The 12,275-nt window shown below is 38.3% G+C and overlaps 2 protein-coding genes across 3 annotated transcripts in view; both read left to right on the forward strand.

Moving 5' to 3' along the window:
* LOC125789910 (protein eva-1 homolog B-like) overlaps positions 1 to 12,275 on the forward strand; it is a 361,643-nt gene that overhangs the window by 248,378 nt on the left and 100,990 nt on the right. The window lies entirely within an intron of this gene.
* Positions 1 to 12,275, forward strand: part of LOC103028681 (trafficking protein particle complex subunit 9) — a 158,658-nt gene that overhangs the window by 16,200 nt on the left and 130,183 nt on the right. For both annotated transcript variants that reach the window (XM_049472991.1, XM_049472992.1), the window contains 3 exons: positions 2,592 to 2,713; positions 6,997 to 7,122; positions 10,369 to 10,585. In XM_049472991.1, coding sequence (XP_049328948.1) covers positions 2,592 to 2,713; positions 6,997 to 7,122; positions 10,369 to 10,585 — 465 coding nt within the window. The remainder of the gene's footprint in view (positions 1 to 2,591; positions 2,714 to 6,996; positions 7,123 to 10,368; positions 10,586 to 12,275) is intronic.

Genomic DNA, 12,275 nt, shown 5'->3' on the forward strand with positions numbered 1-12,275 from the left:
TAAGAAGGTGTGTTGCAGCTTTTAGCTGGTACTGTATGTAGTAGAGTGATGTTATACGGATGGTTCTGTATGGTTTGTTTGTTTGGTATTGAGTTGTGTGATGTTGTGAGGTTGTGTTGTATGGTGTTGTATAGTGTAACAGTGCTGGTTCTGGAGATGGTCTGCATGACTCTGTGCTCCGTCTGCTGTTTGTATTGAGTGAATCTGGTTTGTTTTTGCTGATTGAACTGAATTTCACAGCTGCTGCTGCCTGACTGTCTCTGAAGAAGCTCAGATGAGTAACACCTGACATTGATCTGTATCTCCCACCTTCCACAGAGAACATAGCGTCCGATCTAGAACACACACACACACACACACTGGAAACTTCTGCTTCATTACTCCACAGGGTGGCGCTATAATCTGATTAATAGGGTTAATAAATCTGAATATGAACCAGAAAATCCATAATTCCTGAGTGTTTTATTAATTAGGAGTATTTAGTCCCTTCAGTAACACAAAGTCTACAACAGAAATTGGCAAACATTGTATGAATTCCGCCAGCATTGTATGAATGTACAAAGACAGTGATTGGAAAAGGTTCTGGAGCCATTTTAATGAATGTACAAAGACAGTGATTGGACATTTTTCTGGAACAGCTTACATTATTGTTCTAGAACAGTGATTGGAAAATGTTTTTGAACAGTTTTTATGACCGTTCGAGAACAGTGGTTGGTGAAGGTACTGAAACAGTTTTAATGACCAGTCTAGAACAGTGATCGGTAGAGTTTTCTGTACAGCAACTGGGGAATAGTATACAATAACCTAAATTACTTTTCTAGAAGAGTGATTAGGGAATGTTTTTAATGACAGTTCTAGAACAGTTATTGGGCAAGATTATACAAAAAAATCTTAAATAACTGTTCTAGAACAGCGATCAGTAAAGATTCTAGAACAGCTTGTTCACTTTTCTAGAATAGTGATTGGGAATGTGATCCAGAATAGTTCTGGAATGTTTTTAATAACAGTTGTAATACAGTGGTTCTTGAAGTTTTTGAAACAGTTTTAAAGACAGTTCTAGAACAGTGATTGGGGAAGTTTCAAGTACAGCATTGTATGAACATTTTACAACAGTGATTGGGAAAGGTTCTGGAGCAGATTTAATGACTGTTCTAGAACAGTAATTTGGGAAGATTCTGGAACAGCTTTGATAGACGTTCTATACCATTAATTGGTGAAGACTTTGGAACAGTTTTAATTACCATTCTAGAACAGTTATTGGGCAATATTATACAAAAAAACTTAAATGACTCTTCTAGAACAGCGATCAGTAAAGATTCTAGAATGGCTTGGTTTATTTTTCTAGAACAGTGATTGGGAAAGGTTCTGAAATGTTTTTAATAACAGTTCTAGAACAGTGGTTGTTGAAGGTTTTGAAACAGTTTTAATGACAGTTCTAAAACAGCGATTGGGGAAAGGTTCTAGAACAGCTTGGTCAGCTGTTAAACATCATAGAACAGTGATTAGGGAACAGTATACAATAAGTTAAATTACTTTTCGAGAACAGTGATTAGGGAAAGTTCTAGAATGTTTTTTTAATGACCGTTCTAGAACAGTGATTGAGCAATATTCAAGTACAGCATTGTATGGGTGTTTTAAGACAGAAAGTAAAAACAAACATTCAAGCACAGAAATTGGGGAAATATTCTAGAAAAACTTAAATTAATGTTCTAGAACAGCTTGGTGAAGGTTCTGGAGCAGTTTTAAGGATTTCTAGGAACAGTGACTTGGGCTTGTTCTTGAACAGCTTAGATGAATGTTTCCCCAGTGATTAGGGAAATGTTCTGTAATAACTATAATTACTATTCTAGAGCAAAACAAACATTCCAGAACATTCTAGAAAAAAACTTGAATTAATGTTTTGATTAATAGTACTCGGCCAAGATTAAAGTACATAATTGTATGCTCCTTCTAGGACAGTAATTCAGAAAGATTCTAGAAAGGCTGTAAATAGAGAATCTTTGATTGTGATATATAGAGTATCACGGAATCACAGTATCCTGAGATCATCATAATCATGAGATGGTCTGTGATTGAAGTTATAGTAGCTGATCTCAGCTCACCCCTCCCTGATCACTGCTGTAGAAATTTTACTCCTGATCTCAGTGAGATTAATCAAAATCAGCATATTGATGATGTGATGATCTGTTAATCTCTGTGGTGGGTGTGTTTATAAGAGCTCTGTCAAAGTGTTACTACAGCATGCCTGGTGTATTATTACTGTGTGTTCTAGATACTTTTACTGGTTCTGTTCTTCTGTCACTATTTATTCTTGCTGTCTTTCATTCTCTTAAATCTCCCTCTCTCTATCACTTTCTTACCTTTTCTTTCTCTCTCTCTCTCTCTGTTTTTCTCTTTCTCTGTTCTTCTCACCCTCTCTCTCTATCTCTCTCTCTCTCTCTCTCTCTCTCTCTCTCTCTCTCTCTCTTTCTCTTTGTATCTCTCTGATTCTCTCTGTTTCTCTCTCTGTATCTCTCTCTGTCTCTGATTCTCTCTGTTTCTCTCTCTCTTTCTCTTTGTACCTCTCTGATTCTCTCTGTTTCTCTCTGCAGGCGCTCTGACCACCAGTGGAATCAGTGCAGACACCAGCAGTGAGATCGGACGGGCTAAGAACTGCCTGAGTCAGGAGGACATCATCGAGAAATACAAAGAGGCCATTTCCTACTACGGGAAGGTAAATCACAGCCAGTCCGATAACATCCAAAAATATCCAATAACAATTAAATTAAAGTTCTAGAACACTGATTGAGGAAGATACTGAAAATCCTTAAATTAAAGTTCTAGAACACTGATTGAGGAAGATACTGAAAATCCTTAAATTAAAGTTCTAGAACAGTCATTGGGAAAGATTCTAGAAAACAAAAAATGTATAAATCAGAGTTCTAGAACACTGATAGAGGATGATCCTGACAACATTCAATTAAAGTTCTAGAAAACTGATTGAGGAAGATATAAAAAATAAATTAAAGTTCCAGAACAGTTATTGGGGGAAATTCAAGGAAAAAAAATCAAACCAAAGTTCTAGAACACATTGGGGAAAGAGTTTAGAAAAAAAATATGTTACAGTTCTAGAACACAGGAAAACCTTAAATTAAACTAAATAAAGTAAAACAAAACTTACCTCAAAGGTCTATAACACTGATTGAGGAAGATTCTAAAAAACTTTAAAAAAATAAATTAAGGTTCTAGAACAGTAATCGAGGAAGTTTATAGGAAAACTTTAATTTAGGTTCTAGAATCTGGGGAGGCTGGTAACTGGGGAGAGGGAACTCTCGCTCTTCCTTTTCTTGGGGCAATCCTGATGAATGGCAGTTTCATCATCATAGCGTTTTTAATGGTCTTTTTTGCGATTGAGCTTGAGGATACTTTCAAAGTTCTAGAAATTTTACTTACTTTTATTTTTTTACTTTCTTTAAGTAATTTTTTTCCTTTGTTTAGTTGAGTAGTTCTTGCTTCTCATAATCTGGATTAGAACATTACTCAAATATTCACTATTCACTGTCTACCTGTAACTCTACCTCTTCACTACTTTACTTTAACTGATGCTCTCAAACACTTTATTAAGAGACAAGAAATTCAAGTAATTAACTCTTGATGAGTTCAGCACAGCTGTTAACTGAAAGCCTGAATTCCAGGAGACTCTACCTCATAAAACTGACTGAGAAAATAAAGGCAAAAATCAAAAACTGTGTTCTAGCTTTTCAGATGTTCCAGTAGTGGTCAGTAGGGGGCAGGTTCTGCTCACAGATCAGCAGTGTTGATCAGTGTCTGTTCTTTAGGATGAGCGTTTTTCAGTTTCAGCTGAAGAACCTGATGACTCTACAGTCGGACCCCGGCGCTGTCGGTGTACTGAGATCAGCCCGTCATTAGATCACTCTCCTCTCAGACGATGGTCTCGGTCAGTCCTGCGGTTCTGCGGGAATAAGAGCAGAAAGCCCTGGACACAGCTGAATTATTCAAGCTTTCATTATTATATTATTAAGGTTATTATTAATGCTTAATATGCCTCCACGTCTCCACTCACCTCGGAAGGAGGTAAAGGACATGCAGGCTTTGAATCAGCGCTCCCAGAAGCAGCACGTCTGATCTTTCCATTGTGTTCCAGCAATTAATTCTGATTCATGCTAATGAAGCGGCGCTCGTTAAGGCTCATTGTGCTTATGCTGGTATTGTGTTCAAAAATACCATTAAATTAAACATACCCTGCATTCAGGATCATAATGAGGAAAAGCCTGTTCAACACAGCGGCTGAGGGCAGTGTAGAATCTGCTGTTCTTTATCATACAGGCGGAATTAAATCGAAAGTTTTTTCCATATTATCTCATGAAAGTGAGTACACCCCTCACGTTTTGCATTTTTGTAAATATATGTACAGTCTACAGCTTGTATAACACAGAGACTGTAAAAAAGATGGACGCCGTGTTGTCGTTCCCATTCATTCAATGAAAATGAAGCCAAAATCTTGGGAATCCTGATACCCGATTCTGCGCAGTAGAGACCAGAGGAGGAAAAAAGACTGTGGAGAGACAGCCTGCTCATTTAAATAACCCCGCCCCTGAGGGCTGCCTCGAGGTCACAGGCTGGAGGGTGGAGCGGAGCGGAGCTGACGGTCTGTTATTGGTCCTGCCCATAAACAGTCCTTTTAAAATAACCACACCTTTTTTGAATAGAGCTGAATAACGTTTTAAAAAACGAATTCTGTGGGGATATAAAAATTTGACAATATAAGCAGAGGTTACACTAGCTGCTGCATTTAAATAAAGGAGGTAGAATTACAGTATATTGGAAAAAAACGTGATTGAAAGTTGTCTGTTTTGCCATTGAAACCTATGGGGATGGGTGGGGTTACACAGCTTTCTGAAACCGAACAGCAGGGGGCGCCCGACCTGTGGGGGCTTCACTTTTGAGAGACGATGCTCTATCCAGCTATACACAGTCTATGGTATAACAGTGTAAATATGCTGTACCCTCAAAATAACTCAAAACACAGCCATTAATGTCTTACGGTTGAGGATGCCCCACAGATGCTCTATAGGGTTTAGATCTGGAGACATGCTTGGCTTGCCCATAACTTTCTCTGTTCGTCCTGTCAGTCACAGGCGATGTTTAATACATCAGTCTGATTTATTCTAACTTTTTTGAAACCTGACGGATCACCTGATCAAGATTACAAAACAGAATTAAATCTCTGGCAACAACAGCTTCCGTTTTAAGAATGCCCCACAGATGCTCAGTTGGGTTTAGGTCTGGAGACATGCTTGCATGTTAGATACCAGCTTCCCAATAACACAAGCACTCAAACATCCTCAGACCATGATGCTACCACCACCATGCTTGACTGTAGACCTTTTACATTTATCTTGCACTCGTCAGACCACAGGACATGGTTGCAGTAATCCATGCTCTTGGACGGTTTATCTTTAGCAAACTGTTTGCAGGCTTTCTTGTGTATCAGCTTCAGAAGAGGCTTTGTTCTAGTGCAGTGCCATTCAGACAGAGCAGATGCAGTGTGCCTCTGAATATTACGCTGAACACATGGACTTAACTGCTCAGGGAAGGCCTGTTCTGATTCAAATTCACCCTGGAAAACTGCTGTGTGATCTAAGAACAGAACAAGCGTTTCAGTTTCAGCTGAAGAACCTGATGACTCAGTGGGACCCCAGCACTGCCAGTGTACTGAGATGTGTACTAGAAAACAGAATTTTATGTGTTATGTCTATTGCATGTCTTTCACAGATTCCATCTGTGTTTCTTTTTATCTAATCAGCCAGGCTCATGACAGCATGCCACCAGTTCCTATTAGTTTGGCCTTCAAGCCTGTTTGCTAGACAGATTTTTATTTATTTTCTTTTATATATACAGTTTTCTGATGTTTAAGCAATAATACACTCGAGGTTCGTGCTATAACGTGTCATATTGGCACTGCTGTGATGCGGTTGAAAATGAGCACTGCAGTGCCAATATTACACGTTATAGCATGAACCTCGAGTGCATTATTGCAATTATACCGCTGTTCCATTATCACTGTTTATTGAAAGATTTTGAGTTAAATAGGACTAGAAAATGCAGTTGGTTTGGTTATAAAAACTGCCAGTTAAAATAGTTCCATCACTACTCTGCTTTAGCTGCACTGTAAGCTCTTTATTATCGGCCATTTCAGTCAAAATTGTGTAAATCTAAGCTTACTGTTTTTAGGAGAGAAATCTGTGTAGATTAAAGTCCAGTGCTCAATTGAGTGAAAGACGCCCCCAAGCGGTGAGACCTGCGGAATTACAAAAGTCCACCTTACATTCAGCTTAAAATACCCTATATTAACTGGAAAATATAAACAGTTAAGCTTTTATTTCAATAATAACAGCTCCTAACCTATATTAGTGGCTGATAATGTGTGTAATAATGTGTATTTTTGAATCGCTGGGCTTATTTATTTATTTGTGAAACCGTGTCTTTGCCTGTGCCGCCTATTGGAGACATGAAGTTTCTGGATCCAGCGGCTCCCAGTGGTGTTTAATGACATCTCATTTGGTTTGTATTTGGTTTGTAAGCGCTGCATCATTGCTAGGTTACCTGTATGTGGTGGAGTAATACATGGAGAGCTTCGGTTGCAGTGCGTTATCGGCTAATACTGTCACTCATAAAACGCCTCTCAGCCAATCAAATTACAGGGTCGGAACTAACTGTGGTATAATCTGTATTAAGATACTACACTTTAAAGTCAGTATCCTAAATCACAGTTCTTGTATTGTGAAAGCTATTGACTTTTCACTCACATTAAGGAGGTTCTCAAAGAAAGTAAAGTAGAACTCATCGTTTAAAACTGAATTATAAATAATAAGTTAAAAAAGAAAGAGAATGTAATTAGTATAATTATGTAAAATTAATGTAATTAGCAGGAACTCTGTTTTGTTCGTCTGTAAAGTGTTTCTGATAAGTGCTGTCTCTCTCTGTATTTATTAGTATAAGAACGCTGGGGTGATCGAGTTGGAGGCGTGTGTGAAGGCAGTGCGAGTTCTGGCCATTCAGAAGAGAGCTATGGAGGCTTCAGAGTTCCTGCAGAACGCCGTCTACATCAACCTGGGACAGGTAACATCAAACTGACCACACACCCCTCACCTGTATTTACCCCCTTACACATTTGTTTTTGCTTCTACTTCACACTTACATTTTTCAGATTATCAAACAAACGTTAATAACAGACAAATATAACCTGAGTAAATATAAAAATCACTTTTTAAATGATAATTTCATTCATTAAGAGGAAAAAAAAACTATCCAACCCCCTCACCCCATAAATTAACTGTAATTAATACATTTTTTGAAAGCTGAGTTCAATTTCACTACTAAGCACAACCAGGCCTGATTACTGATCCCAGACCTGTAGAATCAAGAAATCACTTATAAAATAGAACCTGTCTGACAACATGAAGCAGATAAAAGATCTTTTAAAAAGCAGCACATTATTATTATTAACCCCCCATCTGAAGAAACTCAAAAACAGATGAGAAAAAACAAAGTCATTGATCATCTATTAGTCTGGAAAAGGTTATAAAGTCTAAATTTCTAAAGCTTTGGGACTCCAGAGAACCACAGTGATTCACTATTATTCACTAATGGAAAAAAAACATGGAACACTGGTGAACCTTCTCAGGAGTGACCGGCCGACCACAATTACTCCAAAAGGGCATGAAGAACTCATCCAGGAGATCCCAAAAGAACCCAGAATAGCACAATAGAAAAAGAAAAAGAGCATCATACTGAACGTAGTAAAACATGGTGGTGGTAGTGTGTGTGTGTGTGTGTGTGTGTGTGTGTGATGATCTGGGGCTGTTGGATAATTTGCTGTAATAGATGGAAGCAGGAATTCTGTTTATCAGAAAATCCTGAAGGAGAATCAGAATCCGCCCATCTGTTCCTTAGTGACCTCAAGCTCAGGAGTACTTGGGTTCTGCAGCAGGACAATGACCCAAAGCACACAAACAAAAAGTTCACCTCTGAATGGATTAAAAAAACTAAATGAAGGTTTTGGAGATGCTGTGGATGATCTTAAACAGGGCATTCATGCTGAAAAATCCTCCATTGTGTCTGAAATTAAACAATTGAATTAAAATTCCTCCACAGAGATGTGAAAGACTTGTTGCCAGTTATCGGTAAAGTTTGATTACAGTTGTTGCCGCCAAGAGTGACACAACCAAGTTATTAGATTTAGAGGAAAACACTTTTTTACACAGGGCTAGATTGGTTTGGATTGTTTTTTCAATTTAAATAAATACAATTATAATTTAAAAAGTGCTTTTTATATTTAATTAGATTATTTTTGTCTGGTATTAAACTGTTTTTGTTAATCTGAAAAAAAATTAACTATGATTAAAAGACTGAATAAATTTGTATGGTGCAAAAACTTTTCAGAACACTGTGTCTGCTTCATAGCGTCCCTTTCCATTGGCAAGAATGATCTACTAGAAAGACTAGACCAGCTGTAGGTGTGTGTGAGCATTTGCACGTCTGTGTCAGCAATGTCATATGAGTACAGCTTTAAAACACAGACACATGAGTACTGCTAGCATTGCTGCAGAGGTTGAAGAAGTTGGAGTTTGAAAAGTCATGGAACACTGGTGAAACTTCCCAGGAGTGACCGGCCAACCAAAATTACTCCAAAAGGGCATGAAGAACTCATCCAGGAGATCCAGAAAGAACCCAGAACTACAGTGTTTATGATTCTGGACTGGATGAGTTCCCATAGATGCACCTTAATATAGCTGGATGCAACATTCATTAGATTGGGTCTCCACTAATACATGGACACCCATGGACATGATGCTATAATAAATAATTGTAACTATAAGTGATATGATTTTTGCTTGATTTAAATGTAGTGCTTTTATATGTACTGTAGACGCGTTGTTTTTTGTTAGGGAGTTAGTGGGAGTTATTAATAGAAGATCTAACTGAGAAATAAATCATTTATAAAGATCACGATCCTGCTGCACTTACGAAATGTCACTAAACAAGCGGAGGTAAAGAGTTGTTTGTTGAGGATTATCTAAATGAGTGAATGTGACTGAGCTCCTCTGGTGCTGAGTGAGATTTCATTAACCTCTGAGACGCTCTGCTCTCGTTCCTGACATTTCTGGAGGAGGTGTTTCTGAGTCTGGCAGCAGTTCGGTTTAAAGACGCGTGAAATTGCTGAACTGTTCGGTCTGTCAGCAAATACATGTAGCAGCTTTCTGATGAACTCGGTAATCAGAAATATGGACCTAGCTTTGATCTTGGATGGAGATTTGAGAGGACTGCTATATCCAGAATTAGACAAGTCTTTCAGTAAAACGTTGAACAATTTAAAATTAATTAAACTGATACATTTCTTCATTAAAATGAACATTTGTGTAATTATATTGTTGTTTTATATCGTTTTATGTGACAACACTGAAGATATGACACTTTGATACAGTGTAAAGTAGTCCGTGTAGCTTATAGTATGACAGTGTAAATTTACTGTACCCTCAAAATATCTCAAAACACAGCCAATAATATCTGAACCTCAATTGGGTTTGGGTCTGGAGACGTTGTATGTTGGCTCCCCAATGACATAAGCACTCATACATCCTCAGACCATGATGCTACCACCACCATGCTTGACTGTAGAGAAGGGACATTTATTGTGGTCTTATCAGACACAGGTTATGGTTCCAGTAGTCCATGCTCATGGGCACCTTGTCTTCAGCAAACTGTTTGCAGGCTTTCTTGTGCATCAGCTTCAGAAGAGGCTTTCTTTTAGGACAGAGCTGTGCAGAACAGAGCTGATGCAGTGTGTGGCGTATGGTCTGAACCCTGCAGACTGACTTTAGACTTCTTCAACCTCTGCAGCAATACTAGCGGCAATCATCTGTCCCATCCTGGAAAACTGCTGTTTGACCTGGGCTATTGTGGTTTATCTTAGTTTTAGCATGTTAGCAATCTTCTTACAGCCTAGACCATCTTTATGGAGAAAACAACAATTCTGTTTCTCACATCCTTTAGAGAGTTCTTTACCATGAGGTGCCATGTTGAATATCCAGTGGCCTGGATGAGAGAATTTACAGTTATACTGTACTTTCAGTGTTGTAACTGTTTTAGTTTAATATTTTTTTTGTTTTATTTATTTAGTCTATATCTAATTTTTTGTTTTACCTTTTAGCCTTTTATTTTGTTCCCATCTTTACTTTTCAGACTTTTGTCCCATTAAAAGATATGATCCAATATTGATATATTGAATTTTTAAAGGCGTTTTTATCTAAAGATGTGTTCAACGTCTTTTTGTTAACATTGAATTTATCTTGTCTCTCTCTGTAGCTCTCTGAAGAGGAGAAGATCCAGCGCTACAGTGTTCTGTCGGAGCTGTACGAACTGATCGGTTTCCATCGTAAATCTGCTTTCTTTAAGCGAGTGGCGGCCATGCAGTGTGTGGCTCCAACCATTCCTGACCCGGGCTGGAAGGCCTGCTATAGGCTGCTGCTGGAAACTCTGCCCGGATACAGCCTCTCCCTCGACCCCAAAGACTTCAGCAAAGGTACTGTACACTTTATAATGCTCTATAATGCTCTATAATGTCTATATGATGCACATGCTCATTCCAACAGGCTGAAATACACTACTGTAATGTATATAAAAGTTCATCTTAAAAAAAATTAATATCTTTGAAAAGTAACTTTATTTCAGTAATTCAGTTAAAAATGTGAAACTCATATATATTATATAGATGTATTAAACACAGAGTGATCTATTTTAAGTGTTTATTTCCTTTATTGTTGATGATTATGAAGCTTACAGCCAGTGAAAACCCAAAAATCAGCAAGCGCTTTTGTTAATTTACAGTAAGCTTAGATTTCTAGATTTCCACTAAGGAAAGGTGCAGCAGCATTAGCATTATCGGCTAACTGCTAGTGTTAGCGGGATGTAAATACAACCTGACAGTGCTACACTGAGGAACCCTGAGGGTGATATAAGCTATAGCGGTTCATCCCACAGAGCTTTTTTTAACATGCTAAACTCGCAGGTTACAGTCCGTTATGCTCGCCTCTGGAGAGCGAAAGAGCTAGCGCTGCGGTTAGCGGCTAATGCTAATACTGCTCCAGTCTCAGTGCTGGAGAAACTTTACTGAAACTCCTGTATAACTCTGTACTTCAGCAGAGTGGCTTTACTGCTCCTTAATACCTGACTGATAGAATTCAAACATAAGGAAAACCAGATTATAAGGAGCACTGATGATTTTTGGTAAAATTAAAAGATTTTAAGAGCGTCTTATAGTGCGAAAAATGTGGTATGTATAAATATATGTACAGTACAGGCCAAAAGCTTGGACACACCTTCTTTTTTTCAGTGCGTTTCTTTATTTTCATGACTATTTACATTGAAGATTCTCACTGAAGCATCAAAATTATGAATGAACACATGTGGAGTTTTATGTATTTAATAAAAAAGGTGAAATAACAAAAAAAACATGAATTATATTCTATTTCTATTTAAAATACCCCCCTTTGCTCTGATTACTGCTTTGCACACTCTTGGCATCATTCTCTCAATTAGCTTCAAGAGGTGGCCACCTGAAATGAAGTTGATGAGTTTTCCAACAGTCTTGAAGGAAGGAAGGAGTTCCCAGAGGTGTTTATTAGCACTTGTTGGCTCTTTGCCTTCTTCACTCTGTGCTCCAGCTCACCCCAAACCTCAAATCTGGATTGGGTTCAGGTCCGGTGACTGTGGAGGTTCAGCTCATTTTTTTGTTGTTAAGTACATAAAACTCCACATGTGTTCATTCATAGTTTTGATGCTTCAGTGAGAATCTACAATGAAAATAGTCGTGAAAATAAAGAAAATGCATTGAAAAAGAGAAGGTGTGTCCAAACTTATGGCCTGTACTGTATATTGTGAAATTGTTTGTTTCTATTTAGGAATGAGTCTGAAGGGCAGTATATCAGTGGTATAAGAGCAGTTTGTCAGTTTCTCCTCTATTTGATGGAATATAATCAGACAGTTTGTACCTCTCAGGATGACATCATTGTCCTGTCCTTTCCTCCGGTGGCTGAAGTGTTCACAGCTGTGATTTACGAGAGCCTAAACGAGCCCACAAATCTCTGCGCGTCATATTAGTGGCGCTGCGGCTGTTTGTTTATGAAGGAGCGCAGGTTTAACGCAGGTAACTGATGTTAGTTTAAACTGACCTTCCTGCAGAGGGGCTTCAGACTCGGCTGGGTGGAGGAGCT

This window comes from Astyanax mexicanus, unplaced genomic scaffold (assembly GCF_023375975.1).
Source record: "Astyanax mexicanus isolate ESR-SI-001 unplaced genomic scaffold, AstMex3_surface scaffold_32, whole genome shotgun sequence".
NCBI lineage: Eukaryota > Metazoa > Chordata > Actinopteri > Characiformes > Acestrorhamphidae > Astyanax > Astyanax mexicanus.